This window comes from Leopardus geoffroyi, chromosome D3 (genome assembly GCF_018350155.1).
Source record: "Leopardus geoffroyi isolate Oge1 chromosome D3, O.geoffroyi_Oge1_pat1.0, whole genome shotgun sequence".
Taxonomy (NCBI): Eukaryota; Metazoa; Chordata; class Mammalia; order Carnivora; family Felidae; genus Leopardus; species Leopardus geoffroyi.
This window is the reverse complement of record NC_059339.1, coordinates 30426887-30453390: the sequence shown is the minus strand read 5'-3', so window position 1 is coordinate 30453390 and position 26504 is coordinate 30426887. Positions and strand designations below refer to the sequence as shown.

General features: G+C 39.2%; 2 protein-coding genes, 1 long non-coding RNA gene and 1 pseudogene across 5 annotated transcripts in view; 1 reads left to right on the top strand and 3 right to left on the bottom strand.

The window, feature by feature from the left end:
- Positions 1 to 1324: 1324 nt before the first annotated feature.
- On the bottom strand, positions 1325 to 4279 carry LOC123587652 (annotated as a pseudogene).
- A 2455-nt stretch (positions 4280 to 6734) lies between these two features.
- Positions 6735 to 24339, top strand: LOC123588117 (ankyrin repeat domain-containing protein 26-like). 3 transcript variants are annotated; one of them, XM_045458425.1, is made up of 7 exons: positions 6735 to 8326; positions 8435 to 8648; positions 10469 to 10652; positions 15512 to 15658; positions 20011 to 20081; positions 20413 to 20506; positions 24181 to 24339. In XM_045458425.1, the coding sequence occupies exons 1-7, from the start codon at positions 8311 to 8313 to the stop codon at positions 24220 to 24222; spliced, it is 768 nt and encodes a 255-aa protein (XP_045314381.1). In that variant the 5' UTR covers positions 6735 to 8310; the 3' UTR covers positions 24223 to 24339. The 3 variants fall into 3 exon arrangements, with proteins under 3 accessions (XP_045314381.1, XP_045314379.1, XP_045314380.1); XM_045458423.1 differs by lacking the exons at positions 6735 to 8326; positions 8435 to 8648; positions 10469 to 10652 and adding an exon at positions 10684 to 13708; XM_045458424.1 differs by lacking the exons at positions 6735 to 8326; positions 8435 to 8648; positions 10469 to 10652; positions 20011 to 20081 and adding an exon at positions 10685 to 13708 and having other exon boundaries at positions 24181 to 24200.
- Positions 23792 to 26504, bottom strand: part of LOC123588118 (translation initiation factor IF-2-like) — an 18659-nt gene continuing 15946 nt past the window's right edge. Inside the window, exon 2 of the mRNA XM_045458427.1 lies at positions 23792 to 23910. The gene's annotated coding sequence lies outside the window, so the exon portion shown is untranslated. The remainder of the gene's footprint in view (positions 23911 to 26504) is intronic.
- The window catches only part of LOC123588125, a 25428-nt gene continuing 23319 nt past the window's right edge, over positions 24396 to 26504 (bottom strand). Inside the window, exon 4 of the long non-coding RNA XR_006707716.1 lies at positions 24396 to 24538. This is a non-coding gene — a long non-coding RNA (uncharacterized LOC123588125). The remainder of the gene's footprint in view (positions 24539 to 26504) is intronic.

Sequence of the window (26504 nt, the reverse complement as noted above, 5' to 3'; positions counted from 1 at the left end):
GTTATGACAGAATTTTCTTTATTATAGTATCTTTGTCTAGTTTTGGTTTCAGGTAATGCTAGCATTATAGAATGCGGGGAGAAATATTTCTCCTCTCCATTTTGGGGGGAGACTTTGTGTAGAATAGATAAAATTTGTTCCTAAAATGTTGGTTGAATTTACCAGAGTAGCCACTTGGCCCTGGAATTGTTTTGTGTGGAAAGATCTTTAACTAAGACTTTAGTTTCTTTTATAGATATAGAGTTAGTTAGCTAAGCTATTCTTTTTTTTTCCTTTATTTTATTTTGTATTTTATTTCATTTCATTTTATTTCATTTTACTTTATTTTATTTTTAAGTAACCTTTACACCCAACATGGGGCTTGAACTCACAATCCAGAGATCAAGAGTCACATGCTCTACCAACTGAGCCAGCCAGGTACCCCTTATTCTTGATTGAGCTTTGCTAACTTCTGTCTTCCACGGGATTTACCCACTGCATCTGAGTTGTCAAATTAATTATATAAAGTTCATAATATTACTTTGTTATTTTTTTAGTATCTGTGAAACTCTACTAATGGTACATTACTAATCTCTGATATATTGTTAATATTTCCTTTGTTTCTCTTCATTTCAGGATCAGTCTTGGTAGAAATTTATCCTTTTTTTCACCTCCTGAAAGCATTTAGTTTCATTGATTATTCTCTATCATTTTTCTGCTTTCTTTCATGTGATTTTGTCTTTGAGTTTTATTAGTTCCTTTTGTCTGCTTGGTTTGGCTTTAATTTGTTTTCCTTTTCTAGTTTCTAAATGTGGAACCAATAGACCTCTCTTCTTCCTCATCCTCTTCTTCTTCCTCTTCTTCCTCTCCTTCTTTCTCCTCTCGTTCTTCCTCCCCCTCCCATTCTTCTTCTCCTTCTTCTCCTTCTCCTCCTCCTCCTCCTCCTCCTTCTTTCTTCTTTCTTCTTTCTTCTTCTTCTTCTTCCAGATGCTGTAGAAATCTATTGGAGTTATTTTACCAAAATTTTTCTCAATTGTGAAAAATTAAATTCAGTTCTTCAACCTTTAGAAAGAAAAAAGAAGAAAATCTCTTCACTGTAATACACCATGAAAATCAGGTATCTGCTGGCCACATTGTGGCCATTTCACACAATTTTTAAGACAGGTAACTAAATACCAAGTTATTTCCTTTCAGGCCAGCCACAAGCTTTAAGGAATAGACCCTAGACAAGTATGTACATGACAGAGCAGGCTCCTGTTTGAGCCAGGCAGTTTTAGTATCATTTCCAGGGCTTAGCAATCTATGGCCCATGGACTGAATGTGGCCGGCCTGTTTGTGTATGGCCCTGAGCTAAGAAAAGTTTTCAGGCTTTTTAAAGGGTTGTAAACAAAGCAAAAACAAAGCACTATGTGACAAATGTACATGGTCTACAAAGCTGTAAAAATTTACAGTTTGGCCTTTTACAGAAAAAGCTTGCAGACCCTTCATTTATACCAATGTTGTACAGAATTCAGATGGTGCGATTACATTTCTGAGGTAATGTTCCTTTATTCCGACCCAGAATGTAGCAACATCCTACAGAGATGATCCTCTGATGTCATGTGTTCGAATTCCTTTTCTCTTTTTTCTTCATGTTCACATCATTAAAGTTCATCCTTATCTGTCTTTCCATGAGTGTGCAGATTTTTCAGTTTTTCATATATTAAGGCAGCGATCGCTTTTGCATCTCTGGCATCTATTTGCTCTCCCCAAATGTTTCTCTTTGCTTTTTCGTAGGGATAAATTTAACAGTCGGATAGGCTCTGATGCCAGCTTTCTGGCATGCTTGAGCGTAAGCCTGACAGTCGACTTTTCTAGCTTTCACTTTTCCTTTCATCATCCTAGCCAAGAGCTCAAACTCGGGAGCAAAATTTTGGCAAGGTCCACACCAAGGAGCATAGAATTCAATCCCCCAGTGATTTTTCCCTTGCATAACTTTTTCATCGAAAGTCTGAGGCATTAGATCTGTGGATGCTTGAGGTAGAAATCCTAGACCCCAAATCTCCCTATTAACCATTGTAACTGTGATACTTAAAAGCTTTATTTGGTGTGGGGGGGGGAATCTTATCTCAGGGTATCCCTGAACATTTTCTTGGGCACATAAAGAACGATACTGTTGGCAGTCTATACTGCCCACAGTAACCGTCCAGTTAGTGTCTGGGCCATTCTTTTCCATTCTGGCATTAGGACTTGACATGGATGACACCATGGGGAGTAGAAGTCAACCATCCAGACTTCATCATGTTTTCTTTGTTTAACTAGTTCATTGAAAGTGGTGGGCCTCAGGGAGATCACTGAAGGAGTCCTAAGATCCTCTATGAATTCCAAGATCTGTTGTTCAGCAGAGTGATGTCTTCCATATTCATGAACCTTGGATTGGTTCAATACCACCGTTGTTGGATCCGCCTGAATGTTTTATGTGTTACAGGGTCCCTCGTGAACGATACAATCTAGTGTACCAAACGTAAGCTGACCACACACATGCTTTGATGCTTTGCGTAACTCTGGCAATAAAGCTCGACGTGGTGGACAACATGGCACAAACAAATCAACAAGCCACGGTTCCTTGTCATCGGCAGGAAAATTTTGAGGTCCAGGTGTGGCAACATGATAATTACCACTTTCTTTGGCAAGGGCCAGTATATCATATAGAATCTTCTTTCCATGATGAATTTCATATTCTTTGGTTCCTTGTCCTTTAAATACTGCTAGACATGGCTGAAATAGAGAGAGATTACTACAGATGTCTGGTGCAGAGACACAGTCAGCCTTGTCAACTTGAATATGTTCACTTTGGAGTAGAGTTTTGAGTTTCTTCAACTCAGGATCATTTGAATTTTCATGTTTTCCAAAACTAAACAATAAGAGCCACCAATGACGAGCCAATCGACCCGTTAGTGTATTTGCCGAAAGTAGTTCAAACTCTGGAAGACTGTGCACGATTTCCAAACATATTTCTCTAGCACCCAATGAATTAAGGAACAAAACGCTGCTTTTCTCTCTATTATTTAATGTGGCGCCAGGAGGAAAACAGGCAGTAGTACTTGTCATAACACCAAACTTTTACAAAGTTTGTCCTGGGTGGCACAGTCCATCCATCCTACATTAACAACACTATCCAACATGCCCCTGAGCCTGAGTCGTGTCTATGAAGTTAAACAGTGTCCTCCTTTGCAACAAAAAGTGATCAGCCGGCCAACACCAGCAGCAAAAGCAGTTTCTATGGAGTGAACAAAATTTCCTGTCCATAATTCTGTCACTGTGCTTCTCTACACGCTGCATGGCTAAGCTCACCAAATTTTCCTTTGATCTGTCACCGTGATATTTCACTGTGGCCGTTCCAGACCTGAAAAGGAAGAGGCTGGGAGATCCGTTGACTCCTTTCATTCGGCAAAGCATTCTATCATCACCACACTTAACAGCACCAATTCGAAGTAATCCATCTACTTCTTTAGCACAGTCTTTCCATGTGGGAGCTAATTCATGGCAGTGTGAACATCCTGGGGAGTACAAGTTCACAAACCACAGTTCTCCAGAATTAACAGCAGCATCCAGTTCTCTTCTATCCAATGTTTTGCTTTCAGGATCATTGTCATAAACACCAAAATCATAGCAACCATAATCCCAGCTTTCATACAGGCCATTTTCTGGATTATCTGCAAGTCCCTTTTCTCCATATTTGTCATAATTTTCCCACAGATCTTCATCTTTGAGTACCTCATATGCTCTATTTTTTTTTGAAAAATCACTCCGAACTTTAGGGTTATTCATTTGTTTGTTTGTTTGGTTTGTTTGTTTGTTTATTTATTTATTCTTAATGTTTATTTACTTTTGAGAGAGACAGAGACAGAATGAAAGTGGGTTGGGGCAGAGAGAGAAGGAGACACAGAATCCAAAGCAGGCCCCTGGCTCCAAGCCATCAGCACAGAGCCCGACGCAGGGCTCCAACCCACGACCTGTGAGATCATGACCCGAGTGAGTGGAAGGTGGACGCTCAACTGACTGAGCCACCCAGGCACCCCGGGTTATTCGTGTTGTTCTTTTTGTTTGTTTGTTTGTTTGTTTTTAATCGGGATGTAGTTTCAATGCCAATTTTGTGAAAGCTTGTCTTATTTCTCTACTGCTTGCAGTGCTGGATACTCCAAGTAAACTGTAAAAATCCCGATCTGTGCCCACTAAAATGGCCATATACACTATTAGAAAACAGAATGACCCTTCTCAGGTCCCGGACATAGTCATTTTTGTTGAACCAGACTCCCATTCTTTCTCTTATACAAGTTCTGATGGAAGTGCACATTCAGATATACGGCTGGTTCCAACTGAGAGAATATGCAGGTTTGAGAACTTGTGTTCACGTTACTCCAAGAGCGAATCAAGCATCATGAAATTTTCTCCCGAAGTGTCAATCTGCGTAGGGTCAGTAATCTGCACTTCCTCAGATCACAAAAGATATCAAAATACTTTGAGAAATCTAACCTTCTTAACATTCTGTTTCTCCTTTCTTCCTTTAATCCTAAATGTCAAAGTCTTCTCCTTGCCTGCAAATGGTCTCTGGCTCATGTCTAACTCCTTGTCATGCAACCAGAACATACCTTTGCAAAGTATAGCGGTGGAGAGTAACAAATATTCAGACTAAAATAAACAGCCCCAGGAAAACAGAGAACATCTTGTCCAATACCACCATGGGACAAGTGGTTCTCCTAGGGGTCCTTCCTAGCGTGGGTGTGGTGGACTTGATCTGCGCCAAGCTTCAGGGCCAGGTGGAAACTGCCGGTAAACGCAATAGGAAGGATTTCTGGCTGCCATCAGCCCCGAATAGGATGTGGGGAAAGGGGAAGGACAGGGACATCCCATGAAAGAGACTATTAAGTGCTGCTGGTTGTGCGAAGTCTCTGGCAGGACTAGAGTAAAAAGAGCCTGAGTAACTGAGGCATAAGTGAGAGAAACTGTGGCAAGAAGCTGGGAAAGGAGGCCGGCCGGAAGAAGGGTGATGATGTAGGTAATCAGAAAAAGATGGGGAGCTAGAACACAAAACCCATGGCAAGGGCGGAGAGGAAGGGAGGGGAGACAGGTACACAGACATTGGGCTCTCCCTTCCAGAAGGGCCCATGCCTCCGCCACTGCCGCCGCCGCCTCCGGCTCCAGCAGAGGGGGGAGGGTGGCAGGGGTGCGGCTGGGGCAGGGGGTGCAGCGGGGGCAGGGTGGCGGGGGGGGGGGGGTGGGTTGGAGGGGGCGGTGGGGGCGGCACGGGCGGGGGTTCGGGGGTGCGGCGGGGGGGTGGGGGGCGGCAGGGGCGTGGGGGTGGGGGGCGGCGGGGGCTGGGGGCGGGGCGGGGACGAGGGTTGGCGGGGGCGGGGGGTGAGGGTTGGCAGGGGCGGGGGTTGGCGTGGGGGGGAGTGGTGGGGGCGGGGGTGCCAGGGGGAGGGGGCTATGTGTGTCAGGGGCGGGGGTTGGCGCAGGGGGGGGGGGGTGTGGGGGCATCAGGGCGGGTGCCGAGGGGGTCGGGGGTGAGGTGTGGCAGGTGCGGGGTTGGCGATGGCTAGGGGTGGCAGGGGTGGGGTGTGGCGTGGGGGGGCGGGGAGGTGGGGGCTAGGTGTGGCAGGGGCGTGGGTGCCCGCGGCTGGGAGGGGGGCGGGGGGATGCGGGGTGGCGTGGGTGGGGTGTGGCGGGGGCCTGGCGTGGGAGGGGCCTTGGGAGCGGGGAGGGGTGGGCCGCTGGGGCGTCCGTCCCCTGCCCATCTCAGCATAGGGTTGTGCCTCCTGCAGGTACTCCCCCACCTTCAATTCCCGGTAGGTGGCGCACCCCGCCCCCACCAGGCTGAAAGCCAGCTCCATGTGCACATGAACAAAGTTCTAGCTCTCCAACTGCCACATGGGCAGGGTGGAGAGCGTTGCCTGGGAAGCAGGGGAGGAGCCACAAAGGCAGCAAAGAGTGTAGCACTTCCCTCTTCTTTTTTAATGTATACATTCAGTGCCATCAGTCTTCATGTGAGTGATACTAAAGCAGGACTCTACAAATTCTACTATGGTTTCATTTTCATTCAGTTCAGAATCCTTTCTAATTTTTTTCTCATTTCATTACTTCTTTGACCCAGGGGATATTTCGATGTGTTCTGTAGTTCGCAAATAGTTGAGTATTTTCCAGAGATGGTTTTGTTCTTCATTTCTGATTTGATTGCTTTGTTGTCAGGGGACACACTTTTATGACTTCAGGCCTCTTGACTTTTTCCTTTTATTAAGATTTATTTTATGACCCAGAGTATAGTCTTTTTTGGTAAGTGTTCCATGGATCCTTGGGAAGAATAGTGGTGGTCAAGTCTACTGTGTCCTTGCTGATGTTGTGCCTACTGAAATATCAGACTATAATTGTGAATTTGCCTATTTCTCTCTTCAGTTCTATCAATTTTTGCTTCAGGTACTTTGAAGCTATTAACAGATCCATGAACATTTAAGATTGCTATTAATTGACCCTTTTATGATTATACAATGACCTGTTTATTGCTGGTAATAATTTTTTGTTTTGAAACTGTTTTGTCTGGTATTCATATAGCCACTCTAGCTCAGCCTTCTTTGGTCAAGTGTTAGTGTGCTATATCATATTTCTGTCTTTTGAACAAATTTCTGTCTTGACATTTAAAGTGCATTTTGTATAGGTAGCATATAGCTGAGTCTTCCTTTTTTCTCCATTCTGACATTCTGCGTCTTAGTTGAGGCTTAATATAGACCGTTTTCCTTTACTGTGATTATTGATATAGTTGATTTGAATCTGTCATCATGCTGTTTGATTTGCATTTGTCCTATCTGCTCCTTGTTCCTGTTCTCTTCTTTTTCCGCTTTCTTTTAATCGAGTCATTTTTATGATTCAGTTTTATCCATTTATTATTTATTTATTTATTTATTCACTTATTCACTTATTCCCTTATTTACTTAGGCTTCCTAGCTAGAACTTTTCAGTTTTGCTATTGTGGTGGTTGGTTTAGGTTTTATAGTCTGTGGGTTAAACATCACAGTCTAGCTTCCATTAATGTTATACCACATCGTATATAGTTTAGGAAAATTACAATAGTTTACTTCCATTTCTTCTTTCCTAGACAGATCCTACCTGGGTCGGTGGGATTATAGTTTTCATGAAGTTTAGGATGATTTGGGCCATTTTTTTTTCCTGTCCCTTTCCCCTGCCTCTCTGGGCAATTGTGTATTTCCCCCTTGAAGTTTTCTCCCGGGTTTCCAGTGTTAAACTTCAGTCTTGTGTTTTGTGATGTCTAATGTGTTTATTCCTGTCCATCGTATTGTTCATGTCTAACATAATTTACGTCTCTGTAAGTGCTATTTGGTTTTTAAAACAATAGCTTCTATGCCTCTAGTTATCTTTTCATGCTTTGTTTGGAGATATAGTTAAGTTACTTACAAACAGTTGGATCCTTTACTCTTACTCTTAGGAATTATTGGATGAATCCAGAGTGGTGATCAGCCTAAGGCAAATCATGAGTTTTTCTATCCTAGCTAATGTGAATAGATACTGTCCCTCATGCTGTGGGAGCACCAGGCAGTGTTTCCTCTATCTTTTCAGATTTTTTTTCCCTTGATGACTTCCTTCCATGTATGCACTGGTTGTTACTCTGCTGAATAGCCAAAGGGGACCCTCTGCAGATGTCCAGGGTTCTTTCTGTGTTCTGCTTTCTCCTCTCCTGGATGCTGACCTGTCATCTCTATGTGCCCTGAATTCACCAGACTCTCAGTTTTGTCACCTCGACTCAAGGAGGCTGGTGGAGTCTATTTAAATCATTTATGTCTCCTGGGTCGTAGCCTGAAAACGCTCTCAAGGCAGTGAGCTTGGGCATGTGTTAGGCTAACGTGTTTTGTTTTCAGGGATCATTGTCCTTCATTGTCTGAAGTTCTGTGTCTTGAAAATCATGTTAAAATTGTAATTTGTCTGTTTTGGTTTTGCCTGCTTCAGGTAGGAAGATCAATCAGTACGTGTTACTCCATGTTGGCCAGAAGCAGGTTCCAGTGGAACTTCGGCACATGCTCTAGACTGTCGAGGGTGCTTGTCTTCCTCCTTTGCTTAATTGCCTCCTGCTCATCCTTCATTCCTCAGTAGAGTTATCTCTTCCTCAGGGAAATCTTTCTTTCTTGGGCCCAATCTGGATCGAGTTATGATCACAGAACTCTGTTTTCTAATAGGAACTATCTGAATTTAGACTTATCATTTGAGTTGTCTTTCTCCTTCACCAAACTTTAAGCTAATCAAGAACCAGGGGTCTTCTCAAGTGTATCTGTAGAGCTGAGTATAATGTCTTACATTGAAGGTATATATTTATTCAATGTGTGAATGAGTGAATTAAAGATGCACAGTCCTGTATAAGCAAAAAGTACTCATATATTTTATTTCTCTTTCTGTTTCTTCTCTGATGCAGATTCTGGTGACTTCTTAAAAATTCAGGATATACTTGTTTCCTATGAAAGATTAAGGAAACGTAACAAAAATCACTGTAAACTACTTATGGGAAAAATTAAAAAAATGGAAAAAACGGTTAGTGCACTACAAAACGAGCTACGAGAAGCCAACGACGTGATATCACGGTTAGAGCATCAAAAAGTGGAATGGGAACATGAAGTATGCAGTTTGAGGTATAGCGTCTCAGTTTTAAAGAAATATTTGAACTTTTTACTTTTGTACGACAGATGTGTAGGGGCAGATTTGTAACTGCAAACTTACCTTATAGGATTTTCCAGGAAAGGAAACTTCTTTAGTGTTGTGAAGTGTGGGATTCTTGGCAATAACACAGCAAGTTCTTAACAGTGAATACTTCTAATAATTTAATGTCTATTCCAAATCACAATTTTAATGGCCATGTAAAAGTCCACCATAGTCCAAGAGACATCATTATTTAACAGATTGAATTCTGCTTGTTTTTCATCTTTCTGTATTTTAATTAGTGGTGTCAAGAATGTCTTTTATATAAATCTGTTTCTACATTTCTGGTTACTTGGAATAAGTTCTTCAAGATAATATAGTTTGGTTAAAGTATAAAAATTTTGAAAAAGGTATTTGATCCATATTTTTAAATTGTTCTCAGGAAAGTTTATATTAATTTCTGTCCCTACCAACAGAGTATAAAATTGTCATTTTTCTCAAGGCAGTAATTCCCCCAAATTGATTCCATTTGATTCTTAACATGCAGGGGTTAAAAGGTAAAGTGGGGGTGCCTGGGTGGCTCAGTTGGTTAAGCATCTGGCTTCGGCTCAGGTGATGATCTCGTGAGTTTGAGCCCAGCTTTGGGTGGGCTCAAGCCCTGCTTTGGGTGAGCACGAGCCCCACTTTGGGTGAGCCCCTCTTCTCTCTCTGTCTCTCCCTCTCTCTCTGCTCCTCGTGGGATTCTGTCTCTCTTTCTCTCTCTCTGCCCTCTTTCACTTGTGTCATCTCTCTCTCAATAAAAAATTTAAACAAAGGAAAATGCGGGTGCCTGGGTGGCTCAGTCATTCAAGCGTCTGACTTTGGCTCAGGTCACGATCTCAGGGTTCGTGAGTTCGAGCCCCGCATTGAGCTCTCTGCTGTCAGTGCAGAGCCCACTTCGGATTTTCTGTCTCCCTCTCTCTCTCTGTCCCTCCTCTGTTTGCATGGGCTCTCCCTTTCTCTCTCAAAAATGAATAAACATTTTTAAAAAAATGTAATACGCAAAGTGATTACTGAGAAGTTTTTACAACATCTCTGTCATAGGTAGATAAAATTAATTCAAAAGTGTATGCTGAAAGCTCATATTACTCCCTATTGTTTACTTAATTGATATGTATCCTGTGTTGTTCTAGAAGGGATTTTTAAGTGATTCATAAAGTAGGTAATCATCAACAAGGTAAGTTGCAAGTGTTGTGGGAGAAGAAACAAAAAGTATAGGGCAACAGATATTAGACTTGCTAGTCTAGTCTTGGATGACAGTAATCTGCACGTGTATGTTGTGTAAACAACATCCGCAGATGCTCTCTTACACTGCACATCATTTTTGGAGGTACCTGTAATGTTTTGTCAAGTGGAAATTGTATTTCCAGTGAATTGATAAACTTGTTTCTAAACAGCAACTTCTCTTTTTAATGAGTAACTGAATTATCTGTCCTGTGGAGGAATAATTATACCTGTGGGAAAAGGGGTAATTTTCAACTCTCACTTTCTTGAATAATTTCAAACTTCTTTCCTACAACATCTACCAGAATTATTACTGACTAAAAGTAACTAAGTTGCATAATGCTTTGTCCTTGCTTCTTTTCAACGGTATATATGTTTTGGAAGAGATTGAAGTGACAAATTAAAAACATGAGCCTTAGAAAGGAAAAAAAAAACTTGAGAACATAGAAATTTCATTTGGACAGTAAGCCAACATATGTGGAACGAGATCATAAGAGGAACTTTTTATTTCTAACAAAACAAATTTTAAAATAAGCACATTTAATTGCAGATGTACTTTACAACAAGAAGAAGAAACAAGAAGAAATGCTGATATGTTATATGAAAAAATTAGGGAGAAGTTAAGAAGAACAGAAGACCAATATAAGAAAGAAGTTGAAACAAAACAAGAATTTGAACTCGCTCTTAGAACACTAAACATGGAATTGAAGGCCACAAAAGATCATTTGAATCAGGTAAATTACTTTTTGATAAAAAATTGTATATTTCCATCAATATTATATAGTGTATTATACATATGTTCTATGGTATCCCTTTGATTCAATATACATTATTTAGGTTTAAAATAAATTAAAACACGGGATCATGTTCCTTGGAACATTTGTTTAAAGTTTTCCTCTTCAGCTTTTGACTTTTTTTTTTTTTTTAACGGTATGAGACCAAAATCGTGATGAAATGTATCTCCAGGTTGTAGAAAAGCGCAGTGACAGTGGCAACTTTCTCCAGAACAGAAGGCCAGAGAGTATTACAAGATGGAAGTCTAAACAATCACTTTTACAAGCAAAAGGTGCTAGAAATGGCTCATAAGAAAACGAATTCTGAAATATCTTCTTTAGTTATTTGAAGTACATGTGTGTATGTATTTGTATACATTCTATTTTTTAATTATTATTACTTTTTCTCCATGTATGTATATATAAATTTAAAAAACCCAACACTGTACATCATGGAAACTATAGAGGATTTTAAAAGCACATATATTTTGGGGGAGGGGTATGGGGGACGGTGGCATTTTTGTTTCATTGGCTAAAATAATATTCTTGATTAAATGCATTTGTCTGCAACAGCTAGTGACATTCGTAATGTCCTCATCCAAAGGAGAGGCTTTTATTACTTTCTGTAGGAATCGATGAGCTTTCCCTAATCTCAAAACTATTGCTACTAGCAACATGTGTTTTGGTTTTGAACAGTTACTTCACTGCCTTGATATATTAATAGATTAGTTGAACACTTCTGCTAATGGACAGGAGGACGAGTATAGTCATTTCCCAGATCATATTTTCGGTATCAAGTCTCCTACTTTTGAGAAAAGTAACAGTTTGCTTCAGGTAGCATCCTCTTTCATTACAAGGAACTTTTGAAAACAATGGTATGCTATGGTATATACTTAATGCCAATTTATTGATAGGTATTTTATTCCTAATAACATAGTGGAGTGTCTTTCCCCTCTTTTATATTTATTACTATTTTCAACATGAAGAGGAAATACAAGTTATTGATTGCAGCAGTAAATAATTTCATGATTTTCTAAGAGATGTATAAATTTCACCTGATTTCCTATCAGTAGTTTGAAATCCAAGACTTCTTTCATAAATGTGTGTTTACACTAGAGAAGTAGCAGTGGTTGATGCAAGATCACTAGTTGTGGAGTGAGAAGACCTGGGGAGAGTCCTGCAGCTCACCATTTTTTAATCTCTCCATTCTAGAATTGTGATAACCACATGAGTTCATTTATGTATGGAGAAGTGTTTCTATTATAGTACATTGCCTAGATTTGTCAGTTATCAATAGATCTATTTTTATATCTGACTATAGAAATGTTAGCAAAGTAGATATCTATGAAATATTCTCAGGAAAAAAGAATTTTAGGAAATTTAATCTGTCCAAGTAGATGCAGAGCTAACGATTCTACTGTGGGGTAGCTGTGTTCGATATCTACTGTAAACTCAATTTTTAAGTGTAGTCAGAGTTATTAATCTTTCATTTCAGGCCTTCTGGTTTGTTGTAAATCAGAGAAAGGCTTTTCCAATTCTGAGATTCTGAAAACTTTTCTCACGAATTCTTTTTTACTTTCATGCCTTCATTATTTTCAGTTAAAGTTCTGAACTTTTGGGAACTTATGCTTGTATAAAATTTGAGATTTGGAGCCAACTTCATTTTTTTCCAGTTGGATATTCACTTACTGTAATCTTCCTTCCTTCCTTCCATCTCTCTCTCTCTCTCTCTCTCTCTCTCTCTTTCTTTCTTTCTATGTTTCTTTATTCATTAGAGAGAGAAAGAACGCAAGCAGGGGAGGGGCAGGGAGAGGGAGAGCAAGAATCCTGAGCAGGCTCCTGACTGTCAGCACAGAGCCTGATGTGGAGCTTGAACCCACAGAATGTGAGATCATTCCCTGAGCCAAAATCAAGAGTCAGACACTTAACCAACTGAGCCACCCTGGTGCCTCCTGTAACCTTTTCATTGTTTAAACATAGATTATACTTCAATTTCAAAGAAAAGCATGATAATGTCATTTTATTGAATACTATCTGAAAATGTCCTTTGTTTTACTTAGCTTTCTGATAGTCGTGAGAAAATACAAGATCTGTTGCATGAAAATCACATGTTGCAGGATGAAATCGCCATGCTAAGACTGGAAAGAGACACCATAAAAAATCAGAACCAGAGAAAGGAAACGAAATATTGTGAAGACATTGAAAGTGTAAAGGAAAAGAATGACAATCTTCAAAAGGCCATAAAACAGAATGAGGAAACATTATCAAAAACAATATTTCAATATAGTGGACAGCTTAATGTTCTGACTGCTGAGATTACGATGCTAAAGTCTAAACTGGAGAATGAAAAACAAAAGAAAGAGAGCCTGGAAGCAGAAGTTGAATCATACCGTGCTAGACTGGCTACTGCTGTACACGATCATGAACAGAGTCAGACATCAAGAAGAGACCTAGAACTTGCTTTCCAGAGAGCAGGAGATGAATGGTTTCACTTACAGGACCAGATGAATTTTGATGTGTCTAAACTACAAGATAACAATGAAGTTCTTTCTCGGCAACTTTCTCAAGTTGAAAGTAAATTCAATGCCCTGGAAATTGAGCTCCATCACACAAAAGATGCTCTCAGAGAAAAGACTTTAGTTTTAGAATGTGTACAAAGGGACCTAAGCCAAACACAATGCCAGAAGATGGAAATTGAACACATGTATCAGAAGGAACAAAGTAAAGTGAATAACTACATTGCAAAGCAGGAATCCTTCGAGGAAAGGTTATCTCAACTACAAAGTGAAAATATGTTGCTTAGACAGCAACTAGATGCTGCTCACAACCAAGCTGACAGTGAAGAAAAGCTAGTGATTAATATGCAAGACCAGTTTCAGAATATCCAAAAATACCTTAAAGCTAAACGTGAAGAACAAGGTCTTATGCTGGGAGAAAGAAATAAAGAGTTAATCGATGAATGTAAACATTTAAAAGAAAGAATGTATCAGTATAAAAATGAGAAAGCAAAATTAGAAGTAAGTATCCAGAAAGATAACAATTTTTCAGATTTCCAGAAAGAAAACGCAGGTAATATTTGATTATGGCTGACTTGTGAATCTAGTTGAATATTAAAAAAAAAAAAAACAACAAAAAAAACAAAAAGACTATAAATCAACAAAAAGCATAACTCGTATGCAGCAAATAAAAATTAGACCTGAGAGGTGTTTTGATTTGAGTACAGATACTATGTCATCTATGAAACTTTAAGAGGTTAAGTTATAAACTGTTACTAGATGATAGTCTTATACTGCTATAATAATATATATATATTTTTAAGTTTGTTTTGAGAGAGAGTGTCAGAGAGAGAACATGAGCTGGGGAGGGGCAGAGAGAGAGAATGCCAAGGAGGCTCTGCACTGCCAGCGTGGAGCCCGACACAGGACTCTCAAAGTCAGGAGCTGTGAGATTCATGACCTGAGCCGAAATCAAGAGTTGCTTGCTTAACCAAGAAAGCCACCCAAACACCCCTACAATAATAATTGTAATCTTTGCCACCACATTTTATTACTGGGGTGAGCTGGTAAATGAAAATGCTCAAAGGTAAAATGAGTATTTTGAAACTCAGATTCAATTGATTGAGTTAACTGGACAGTCACTTCAGATTTCCCAGATGAAATGAAGTGTAGGTGCTCTATCTGGTAGTACTTTTCCTTTGGTAGCTTTTTATACATTTTAAGTTGGTATGATTTCATTTTTATTCACATAAATTTTCAGTCTCAAATCATGTGTTCCTACAACCTCTTAATTCTTTAAATGTATCTACTTTTCACTAAATCATAATTTGGGACAACTGTGGTGAGTTTTAAGCAAAGCCATCTTTGAAGAATCTTCCCACTGCTATTTATAACTTATTTTAAATATTGTTACAAATAATTTGCTCATTTTGAAGCTCAGTTACTATCATGTGGGCATAGGTTTGTCCAGTACAAAGAGAATTGTATCTCTCTGTGATTTATTAATTTAGCATTGGATCTCCATTTTCAGACCAAGGAGGGGTTGCAGGATTCCTGTTTAGCAGGAATGGAGTGAGTAGGGGAGAGAGCTGTAGGAGCTGAGGTCAGGGAGGGGGTTGGAAGCAGGGGCCATTGGAATGACTTTACTTTGGTTCTGAGATAGGACTCTATTAGAAGGATAAGAGCAGAGGATTGGATATGTGAGGAACTCTGATGGTAACTTAAGCCTGTAATAAAAACAGAGAGAAAACCTTTCATAATACAGAATTTACTACTGCTGTGCCCACTATGTCCCCATTTCTTTTTGAGACTTCTGTAGGTTATGAAGCTTTGCAAATTCACCAGTGGAGAACGGATAGTGTGGCTGAATTCATTATCTAAGTGACATCATCCTGACTAGGCAGGGAGAGAACACCTTTTGTTCTTTAACTGAATTCAGGGAACAGGAATGTGTATGTGTTGCTAAAAGAGGGTGAATTGGGGCACCTGGGTGGCTTGGTCGCTAGGCGTCCGACTTCGGCTCAGGTCATGATCTCACGGTCCGTGAGTTCGAGCCCCACCTCGGGCTCTGTGCTGATGGCTCAGAGCCTGGAGCCTGTTTCAGATTCTGTGTCTCCCTCTCTCTCTGCCCCTCCCCTGTTCATGCTCTGTCTCTCTCTGTCTCAAGAATAAATAAACGATAAGAAAAAATTAAAAAAAAATAAAAGAAGGTGGATTGATGTATGTGGTGATATTTCTCAAAGTACGCATGTTAGAGTTGTCTATTATTAACATAATTTAATAATAAGATGATTTGGAAAATCAGTAACAGAAATGCCTTATTAGGTAGTTGTGAGAGAACTTCAACAAGAACTGGCTGATACTCTGAAGAAACCGTCTATGTCAGACGCTTCCCCGGAGGTTATGTCACATCTTCGTCTGGAAGATGGGACACGGGATCTCAAGAAGAAATTAGGTCGAATCAGAAGTCAAGTATGTAGTAAATGTAACCTGTCTACAGTTAACTTATAGCTGGTTAAATAATATAAGGTGTTTTAGGATACGAACTTCCATGGACCACTTTCTTTTGTATTTTCATTATAATTAATTGATTATGATTTTAGTATCTTTACAATACATTTATTTCGTAAACTCTGACTTTCATTCTACTATTTGCGTTATATGTTTTTTTGTTGTAATAGTTAGGAAAGTTGAGGCTTTTGTCTCCTTCCTCACAGAAATTGAGAGACTTTTTTCTTTCTTTCCTTAATGTAAAACTTTTTTTACAGTTGATTTATTTATTTTGAGAGAGAAAGAGCGAGAGAGAGAATGTGTGCATGCATGTTAACAGGGGAGGGGCAGAGAGAGGAGAGAGAGAGAATCCCAAGCAGGCTCCATGCTGTCAGTGTAGAGCCAACGTGGGGCTTAGTCTCATAAACCGTGAGATCATGACCTGAGCTGAAAGCAAGAATTGGACACTTAACTGACGTAGCCACCCAGGTGCCTCAAGAGACTTTTGTCCCCTCCTAAACAATGTTTTTTAATGATATCTCTATTACCATGATGAGGCGAGCTGGACAAAATCAGAAGATAATGTTTAATGGAATGTTTCAGATCATTGTCTGAGTTCTCATCTTCACTTTTGGGAAGAATCTGTACTGATTTCAGGATGACTTGTACAGAAAGATCACTTAACAAACCACTTGAACTTAGGAATTTCCTTCATTTTCTTTGCCTTTTAGACATGTTGTCAAAGCACATGATCTGAACTATTCAGATCATGTATAGTATGTACGCCCAAAAGTGCGAATTAAGAACATTATCTGTGTCCTGCCATTGGGTTTTTTTTAAAAGCCTTTTTGAGGTACAATACACATACCATAAAAGTCACCCATTTGACACGCACAGTTCACTGTCTCTGTGTACGCTCGTGCAACCATCACTGCCATCAAGTAGAATGCTTTCCTCACCCTGAAAGGAAACCCTTACCCGTTGCCCCCAGCCTCAGGCAACCATCAGTCTACTACTTGGTCTCTCACTGGAGTTGCCTCTTGTGAATATTTCATATAAATGGAGTCACACAACGTGTGATCCCTTGGGACTAGCTAGCTTCACTTAATGTTTTCTGGGTTCATCTGTGTTGGTTACAGCTTATATCAGTGCTTCATTTCTTTTTATTGTCAAACAGTACTCCATTGTGGGCTAAGGCCCTTGTTCATCGCTTGATGGACCTTTGGGTTGTGTCCACTTTTTGCCTGTTAATACTGCTGCTTATGAACATTCACATAGTTCTTGTGTGGACACCTGTTTTTAATGTCTCTGCCATCAGATTTTATACTCTGAGTTAAGTGGGTTGATTTCACCATCTCTCCGCCGTTACTCATGCTGTCTTTTTAGTTTCTGTTCCTCTTGAGTAAACCTATGTTATTCAGACTTGTCTCACAGTCTCCTTTCCTATGAACTTTCTCTGACTGTTGTAACTCCCCTTAGCCTTAACTCTCTTGACACTTGTCATCTGGCCTGCGCAGAACAATTTAGTTCTTTATTTGATGCTGTTTTTATTTTTTTCATGACAGGAAATTTCGTCTTTCTAAGTATAAATTTAAGGGATAATAATATTTGATACGTGTGGTACTTACCCTTGTATAAATTGAAAATATTTTAACTTAACAGTTTTTCCGATAAAATTAAGTACTTTATACCGTATCAATAAATTCTTCTTGGAAACATTGGTATAACAAAGCTTTTATTCTAAATGTATGTTAAGAAATTACATACAGGGGCGCCTGGGTGGTGCAGTCGGTTAAGCATCTGACTTCAGCCAGGTCACGATCTTGCAGTCCGTGAGTTCGAGCCCCGCGTCGGGCTCTGGGCTGATGGCTCAGAGCCTGGAGCCTATTTCCGATTCTGTGTCTCCCTCTCTCTCTGCCCCTGCCCCGTTCATGCTCTGTCTCTCTCTGTCCCAAAAATAAATAAACGTTGAAAAAAAAAATTAAAAAAAAAAAAAAAAAAAGAAATTACATACAAAATTGAAGGGTGCCTAGGTGGCTCAAGTCCGATCAGTGTCTGACTTCAGCTCAGGTCACGATCTCCACGTTCTTGAGACTGAGCCCTGCATCGGAGTCTCTGCTGTCAGCAGAGCCTGCTTTGGATCCCTTGTGTCCCTCATGTTCTGCGCCACTCAGATTTGTGCTCTCTATCAAAAAATAAGCATTAAAAAAATGTGTGTATGTGTATATATATATTTACATATACATTTTTATATATATGTATATATGTATATATACATGTATATAAGCATTAAAAAAATGTGTGTATGTGTATATATATATTTACATATACATTTTTATATATATGTATATATGTATATATACATGTATATACATATATATATATACACACACGCACACACACATGTATATATGTAAAACTATTAATGAAAGCACTTAATCTAATAGAGGAGAAATGTTCAATCAAATGTTTGGGTATTTTTCCCCCTCACTATGAAAAAGCACTCTAAATTTGTCTTTCTTCCTTACACAGCCAGAACTGGGATTAATAGATTTATAGATTTATAGTACTTTACCAACTGCAAAGCTCTGGGGACAGCTTTTCTGATATGCTTTTACCACAAAGCCTTAATCTCTTCATCAGAGTACCTGCTAAAGCAGCCTAACGTAAACAGTATGGACATGAAATGATTGAGAAACTTTGGTTTAGCAAGACTCCGTTATTTCCATGTCAGTGGCTTTCCCTTGCCTCTGATGGTCACGTAAAGCATCTATTACTCAATCTAGGAGGTGCTATTTGTAGTGTAGTCCGTGAGCATTGTCCGCTGAGTAGTATAGAGAGGAAGTAAGTTAAAAGTATCATAAGTGGGAAAAAAGTACTGTTGGCTAGTGGCATTGGCAAAGTTGTTTGAAGTACTGAGGAGAGATTCTGGGCCTCATGCTCCCCATTTGCTGCCACTTGCGGTGGAGTGAAGAATAACTTCAATATAATATGTATGGGGACCACTTGTATTGGCAGGCCACCTGCCTAAACTATCACATTGTATTGGAATGCAAAATACAGCCACAGTAATCATGCTGAATGCAGACACTTAGAGCTGACTATGTGCCGCATACCCTTCTAAGTTGTTCATGTATTATTTCCTAATTTAATCTTCCCAACATCCCAGTGAGGTAGATACTATTATTATTTATTTGGAGATCACTGTTTTAAGGTTATTTGTTTTGAGAGAGAGATTGTGGGGTAGGTCTGGTAGGGAGAGAGGGAGAGGGAGAGGGAGAGAGAGAGAACCCCAAGCAGGCTCCTCGCTGTCCACGCAGAGCCTGATGTGGGGCTCAATCGCATGACCCTGAGATCATGTCCGGAGCCGAAATCAAGAGCCAGACGCTGAACCGACTGAGCCACCCAGGTGCCCCAGTAGGTGCTGTTATTACCTTCATTTTACAGATGCAAAGAATGAGACACAGGAGTTTTAGGTAGTTTGCTCAAGGTCATACAGCGCATCACCAGCAGAATTGGGAATTTAGATCCAGGCATGCTGGCTCCTACTAAGATACTGCTTCTGAAACTGTTCCATGAAATATCTTGTTGTCACTGAAAACAGCATGTTCAGTTTTATAATCACGAGAATGGCAATGTCATTCACCTATGTGAGTATTTGAAATCATAGTTGACGCGGTGCTTGGAGTATGAAAACAGAAACGTTTACCATAAGGTAATTTCCTATATTCCCTCTACTTGACCGATAGATACATTTGTATGTTTATCTGATCATATATAATTTAAAAACATTAAAGACGTTATGTTTTTGTAGTAGAGTACGGTTGGTAAACTCTTCTGTAAGAGTATTGAAACATTTTCGGCTTTTAGGCCATAGTCTCTGTTGTAGCAGCTCAGCTCTGCTGTTATGACCTAAAAGTAGCCATCGATCAGCATGTAGAGGAGAGTGTGGCTGGGTCCAATAAGATTCTGGTTACAGGGGCACTTGGGCAGCTTAGTTGGTTGAGCGACCTGACTCCTAATTTCCACTCAGGTCATGATCCCAAACTCCACATCGTGAGACCGGTCATGAGACCGAGCCCCTCATCAGTCTTCGCCCTGAGGTTGCAGCCTGTTTACGATTTTCTCTGTCTCTCCCTCTGCCTCTCTTCCCCACTTGTGCATGCTGTCTCTCTCTCTCTCTCTCTCTCTCTCTCCCTTTCTCTCTCTCCCTCTCTCTCTAACTCTCTCTCTCTCTCTAACTCTCAAATAAAAAAACATTTAGTTACAAAAACAAGTGATGGTGTTCTACTAGATTCTCAGTAGTTAAAATTATTATTTTTTCTTTGTTTTAGTTGCAAGAAGAACAAGATCGATATGCAGAGACCATAAGATATGCTGAGAAGATGAAAGATCATATGAAAAAGTATAATTTAAACCTCATAGAAAATAGCTTGATTATTTATAAGGCAGATAAGCAGTGTAGTAAGAGAAATGTACTAGTTATGCCAGTATATCATTGTTAAAAGCTGGATACAAATTCCAGAGTTGAGCTATTTTGAAATGCAAAATTGTGTCATATTATATCTCAATGTTGCACCTTATCCACAAAACACAACGAGAAAAATGGCACAATTGCAAAACTTCCTCTTGATACACTTTTCAGAATTTCTGTAATACCCTCATTTGTTCAGATATTATATGGTATTCTTTTACATTGATGTGTGAGAATAATTATCTTAAGATCTGCATTTTAGGCTAGAAGTTCAAAATGCCAGACAGGAAAAAACCATCAAACAGCAAGTGGCCCAAATTCAAGACCTTGAGAGCAACTTGTTAAAGACAAGTTTGGTAAGTCAGTCTCTTAATGTCTGTCCTTCTGAAAAGGAATCCTTATTTCACTAGTGGTACATAAGAATGTTTTGGATCATATGAAAAATCTCAGAGATTAGAATAGTAGGTTCATATTGTTCCTACTTACTACGAGTGATGTAATTCTTCTATGTAGATGAAGTGGATTGAATTCATAAAGTAATGATGTTTGTAGTGAGATTTTAATAAAAACGTGAGAGTCTAAGACAAGCAACATTTTATATATACCACCGTGAGCGTTTGGTTTAGTCCACCTTTTGGCTATTGTGAATTATCCTGCTGGGAACGTTGGCATACAGATATGTGAGTCCCTGCTAATATTTTTCAGCGTGTTTCAAAGTTCCCCAAACTTTGAGTGATCATTTGATCTTGAGTTCTGACTTTCTCCTGTAATCTCAACCCTTCAGTGAGAGTTTGAGAACGGGTTGTTTTAATGATGATTTCTTGTAATTTGTAGTTACAAATTTGCAATTTATTGTCTTCATCAAGACAATGACTAGCAGGTCGTTATGCAAACGTCCTTCTCAAAGGAATGGACTTTTCTCCTTGTTGGATTTTGTAAAGGAAAAGAAATGCCAGTGAAAAACTAGAAATGGCTGCTCAGTCAGGGCCTTACCTAGAAACATAGGGCTCCTACCATTGCAAGTTCAGAAACTCATTTTTTTTTTTTCCCATCCACTTGTGTGAATCAGCCTTTCAGAGATTTCACAATTCAATCTCAGAAAAGACTAATGTGCCCTTCAGGATTCTAATTTATCGATATGTAGTGAAACTCCAACTGTTTTCCAAGCAGAACAGTTAATGTCATCCCACTCTCACCCTCCTTTGTAGGATTCCCATTGTAAATCCTAAGTGGGAGCAATTAGGTAGATACACTGACCAACTCGTTTCTGTCATTAAAGCAGAAATAAATGATAGACAAACAAAAAACATATAAAAGTAGAACAGATGAATGAAAACTGGAGCTGGTTCTTTGTAAGAATTAATAGAACTGGTAAGGCTTTAGCCAGAGTTATCAACAAGAAAATAGAAAATACCAAAATAAGTAAAACCACAAATGTGAGCGTAGAAATAAGAACCAACACCACAGAAATAGAATCATTTATGAGAGAATATTGTGAAAAACTGTATGCAAACAAACTGGACAACTTAGAAGAAATGAATACATTGCTTGTAAACATATAACTTACCAAACTGAAACCAGAGGAAATAGAATACTTGAAAAAAATCAATAACCAACAAAGAAACTGAATCAGGAATGACAAAACTCTCAACAAACACAAATCTAGGACCAGATGGCTTCAGATGTAAATTCTAACATGTAAAGAAGAGCTAATACCAAAAAAGAAAGAAAGAAAGAAAGAAAGAAAGAAAGAAAGAAAGAAAGAAAAAAAGGAAAAAAGAAACAGATTAATACCTGTCCTTTTCAAATTGTTCCAGAAAAACATAAAAGGAAGGGATCTTCCAAATCCATTCTGTGATGCCAGCATTACCCTGATACCAAAACCAGGTAAAGACACCACAAAGAGAATTACAGGCCAGCATGTCTGATGAACGTGCAAAAATCTTCAACAAAATAAGCAAACTGAATCCACCAATACATTAAAAAATCATTTACCAGGGGCAGCTGGGTGGCTTAGTCAGGTAAGCATCCAACTTCAGCTCAGGTTACGATCTCATGGTTCGTCGATTCAAGCCCAGTGTCAGGCTCTGTTGACAGCTCGGACCCTGGAGCCTATTTCAGATTCTGTGTTCCCCTCTCTCTTTGTCCCTCCCCCACTTGCGCTCTTTCTCAAAAATAAATAAACCTTAAAAAAAACATTGACTATAACCCAATGGGATTTATCCCTAGTTTGCAGGGGTGCTTCAATATTTGCAAAGCAATGAATGTGATACCTCGTATTAATTTTCAAAAAAGCATAAAATCATATCATTGCAATAGATACAGAAAAACAATTTGACAAACTATAACATCCATTCATGATACAAACCTCAACAAAGTAGGCTTAGAGGAACCATACGTCAACATAATAAAGGCCATATATGAAAAATGAACAGCTAATATGATCCTAACTGGGGAAAAACGGAGAGAAAAACTTCTTAGATTTTGCTTCTAGTTATCTGCTTCTTCTCATTAGCACTGTTGGTTGTTAATAAATTAATCTTAACATTTATTACATCCTACTTTAATGGAGACCAATTTCTCCTATACAAGTTTATGTGTCTTATCTCTTTTCTTTCATCCACTTTCCAATTTATCATTTTTGTGTTTTCTTAACAAACTCCCCAAAGTTTAGATTTCTTTTGTTCACAAATCTGTTAGGAAAAGTGCGGCCAGGACAGCTAGTCTCTGCCCCGCTCAGCTTCAGGTGGGGCAACTGAAAGGTTTGGGGCTGGATCCATTTGAAGATTTGTTCACTAACGTCTGGTTGTTGATGCTGGCTGTTGCCTGGGACTTCAGTTCAGGAGGCAGCAGGAACACTTAAACTGACACACCTAGACCCCCTTTGTGGCCTAGACTTCCTCACTAGATGGGGAGCTAGATTCCAAATAAGCAGCCTGAGATACAGAGCAAGGCAGAACCTGTATCGCCTTTTGTCACCTAGGCTTGGAATACACACAGGATCATAGTCATATATTCTGTTCATTAGGAGCAAGTCACTAAGGTTGTTCCATGGCCTTTAAGTCTATATATCTGTTATTATTTGTGGCAATAATCTTCCTTCACTGGTGCCATCCCTATGGAACTGTCAACCTGCACAAGTCTCAGATAAGGTGTGCTTTATCAAATTGTTGTTTCTGCTAGAAGACCCAAAAAGACCCAAAGCCAAAGTCGTCTTAGTAATGCTTGGTTAAGTAATTAGAGGTCATATAGCTGTCACTTGACAGGTAGCGGGCTTCAATCTTCACTCATTGACTTTGTCATTGCTTTTGCCCTTGGGGAAAACTTCAAATTCCTTAGCATGGAATGAAAACACCCAAATCAGTTTGCTTCTTGCCAGATTATTCAGCCTTGTCTCACTATTTGCCCTACTCTGCTGCTTTGCTCTAGCACCTTGTCAAACTAAACTACTCATAATTGCACAAGTGTTCTTCCTCACATCTAGCTCTTTCTATGTGCTTCTTCCCTCTACCGAGCATACTATTTCCTTGTCCTTCAGGTGTCAGCTTACATATCACCTTCACCAAAAAGCAGACAATATTGACGCAAAACTGGGATGTCCCTTCTGTATGTTCCAGTAGTGCTGTGTTTTACACCTGTCACTTTCATCTGTATATCAAGGAAGGTCCTGTTCAGAAATGTTTGGAAATGCCTGTTTGATTTTTCAGTTTATAGTTTATGATTGTTCAGGGTGGACTGTGTCCTCATCTTGTAATTTCACCTTGTAATGAAAAAACCAGAAACTCTGATATTTATCCACAATACCAATTCATTCAGTGTGCAACCCTGAGCAAAATATATTTAATACTAATCTTGGGTTTCATATTGCAGTTGTACGTAGTTATTTTTCAATTTTCTTGACACCTTTTCATAAAGGCCCCAACTTTCTTTTTTTCTTTTTCTTTCCTTTTCTTTCTTTTTTTTTTTTTTTAAGGACTTGTAATGGAAAGTATTTTGGAGACAGAAGATAATTCTTTCTTTTCCTTTTCAGCTGCTACCGAATTTGAAAGAGGATCCTGTAGAACTCCTTTAGTATCTACTGATGATTCAATTCTAAATCAAGATCCAGTATGGAAAGCGTCACAAGAATATGTACAGATTTTGAACAAAAATTATATGATTTGAAAAATAAATAGAAAAAATTTACAGGGTGCTTACAAAACATTTTCATTGTTTCCCAATTGAACACACTATATGGAAAAATCTTGATTAAAGGAACATGTTTTTGTGTCATATGTGTGTAATGAAAATCTGTATAATATTTTAAACTATGTTTCTTGGCATCTCATTAACTTTTAAGCACATTTTGTACGTGGAAACCAGCACTAGAGGGTTTGACATACATCAGACTGTTCCACTCCCTGCTGTTTGAACAGCACCCAAACAACCAAGTTGTCATTAATACTTCAGTAGTATCCATGGATGGCTTTTTTGTATTTTCCAATTTTTATCACTATATGTGGGCCTAAAGATTTAGACATTAGTTTGATGTATTCCTGCTATGGCTATTGCCAATGTTTGTACATATTAGAATTTTTTATAGAGCCATAAAACCTATTTATAATTTTAATTGTAAACACTGATTCATAGCTCTTTCCACATGGAGAAATGAGATTTGCCTAAAGCTTTTCACCTTTCCTATTTATTTAGTTAGTTAGTTATTTTTGATTTGCTTTTTGGAAACAAAGTTAGAGAAAAGAAAAAATAGAGAAACAAAAAAAAAAGAACTCCCCCCCCCCACCCCAGCCCCAGAGCCATTTGCAAGTAAATTACTAATGGGATGCCTGATTCCTGTAGCATTTAAATCCTACAAGTCAGTACATTCCACATAACTACCATACAACCTTCACAATCAGAACATTAACTCTAATACACTTGTTGCTTGAACAATGGGGTTAAGGGCTCTGAGCCCTGCCCCTCACAGTCAAAAAGCCATGAACTTTGACCCCCAAAGACTTAACCACTGCTACTACCAATGATCTTTTGTATATGATATGTATCGTACTATATTCTTAAAATAAAGTAAGCTACAGAAAAAAATACCGTGAAGAAAATTATAAAAGAAAATACATTTCCAGTACTGAAAAAAAAATCTGTGTGTAGTCAGTGCACCCATTAAAACTCTTTTGTTCAAGGGTTCAGTATAATTCTATCATTTATTCCTCATAATTCTTTTTAAGTTTGCTCACTTATCTGTAGTATACATAATACCAAGGAAGGTCCTGTTCAGAGCCATGTATTGAATGCAGTTGTGTGTCTTAGTCTCTTTCACTCTAGAACAGTTCCTTTGTCTTTCCTTGACTTTCATGACTTTTAACCTTTTGACGAGTAAATTCCAGTAATGTGGAATGTCTTTCAATGTGGATTTTTCTTCGGTTTCCTTACGGCAAAATTCAGATCATACATTTTTAGCAAGAGTATCACTACAACCTACTCTTTTCATTGCATCCTATCATGAGACCTACAATTCTGACTTGTCCCAATGCTGGGATATTAATGTTGGCCACCGGAGGTAGTATCGGCCAGGTTTCTCGCCTGGAATGTTAACTTTCCACTTTCCAATTATTTAGTATTTTGTGGGGAAGTACTTTGAGACATGTACATATCTCCTTTCTCAGACACCCTGTGCCAGGCCACCTCTTCTGCAGACGGTTTGCCCCCCTGCAGGTTCTGAAAACACACGCTGGGCTACTCTTCCCCTGTGCAGATGCCTCCCCACCCTGTCCAGTCTGTGATACTTCATTATTCTATGTCATTCACTTTTCAGGGATGCTCTCACTTGAGCTCCAACACTGTAGGGTGACTGTCCCACACGTAATGCCTTCCCCATTCTGTCTAAGCTCCAGCACCTCACTCTGGACCCCCACAACTCCATGCCTCTGTTTCTAGGACTGGGAACTAAACCGTTGGGGATGAGAAAGAAGAAAGGGAGGAAGGGCTCCACAGGTCTTCTTTAATCAACTTGGCAAGCTCTCCAAAGCCGTTTCTCATTGGAATTGCATTGAATCTGCCAATAGTTTGTCAGGAAAGACATTTCTTATACTGATTTTTCCAAACAACTAGTCTTTTAATTGTCTAAGCTTATTCCCCACAATATATTGTTTCTTACTCGAGTGTCTTATCTGAAGATTCCTTTGGCTTCGGGGCATGCAGCGACATATCATCTATAAATAGTGGCATTTTCGTTTCTTTCCAATTCTTAGAGCTTGCATTTCTTTTTCTTTCCTACTACAAGAATGACGTTGAGTAAATGTGAGGATAGTGAGTGTTCATGTCTTCTTGAAATTGCAACACGTGAAAGCAGTTTTCTAGAAC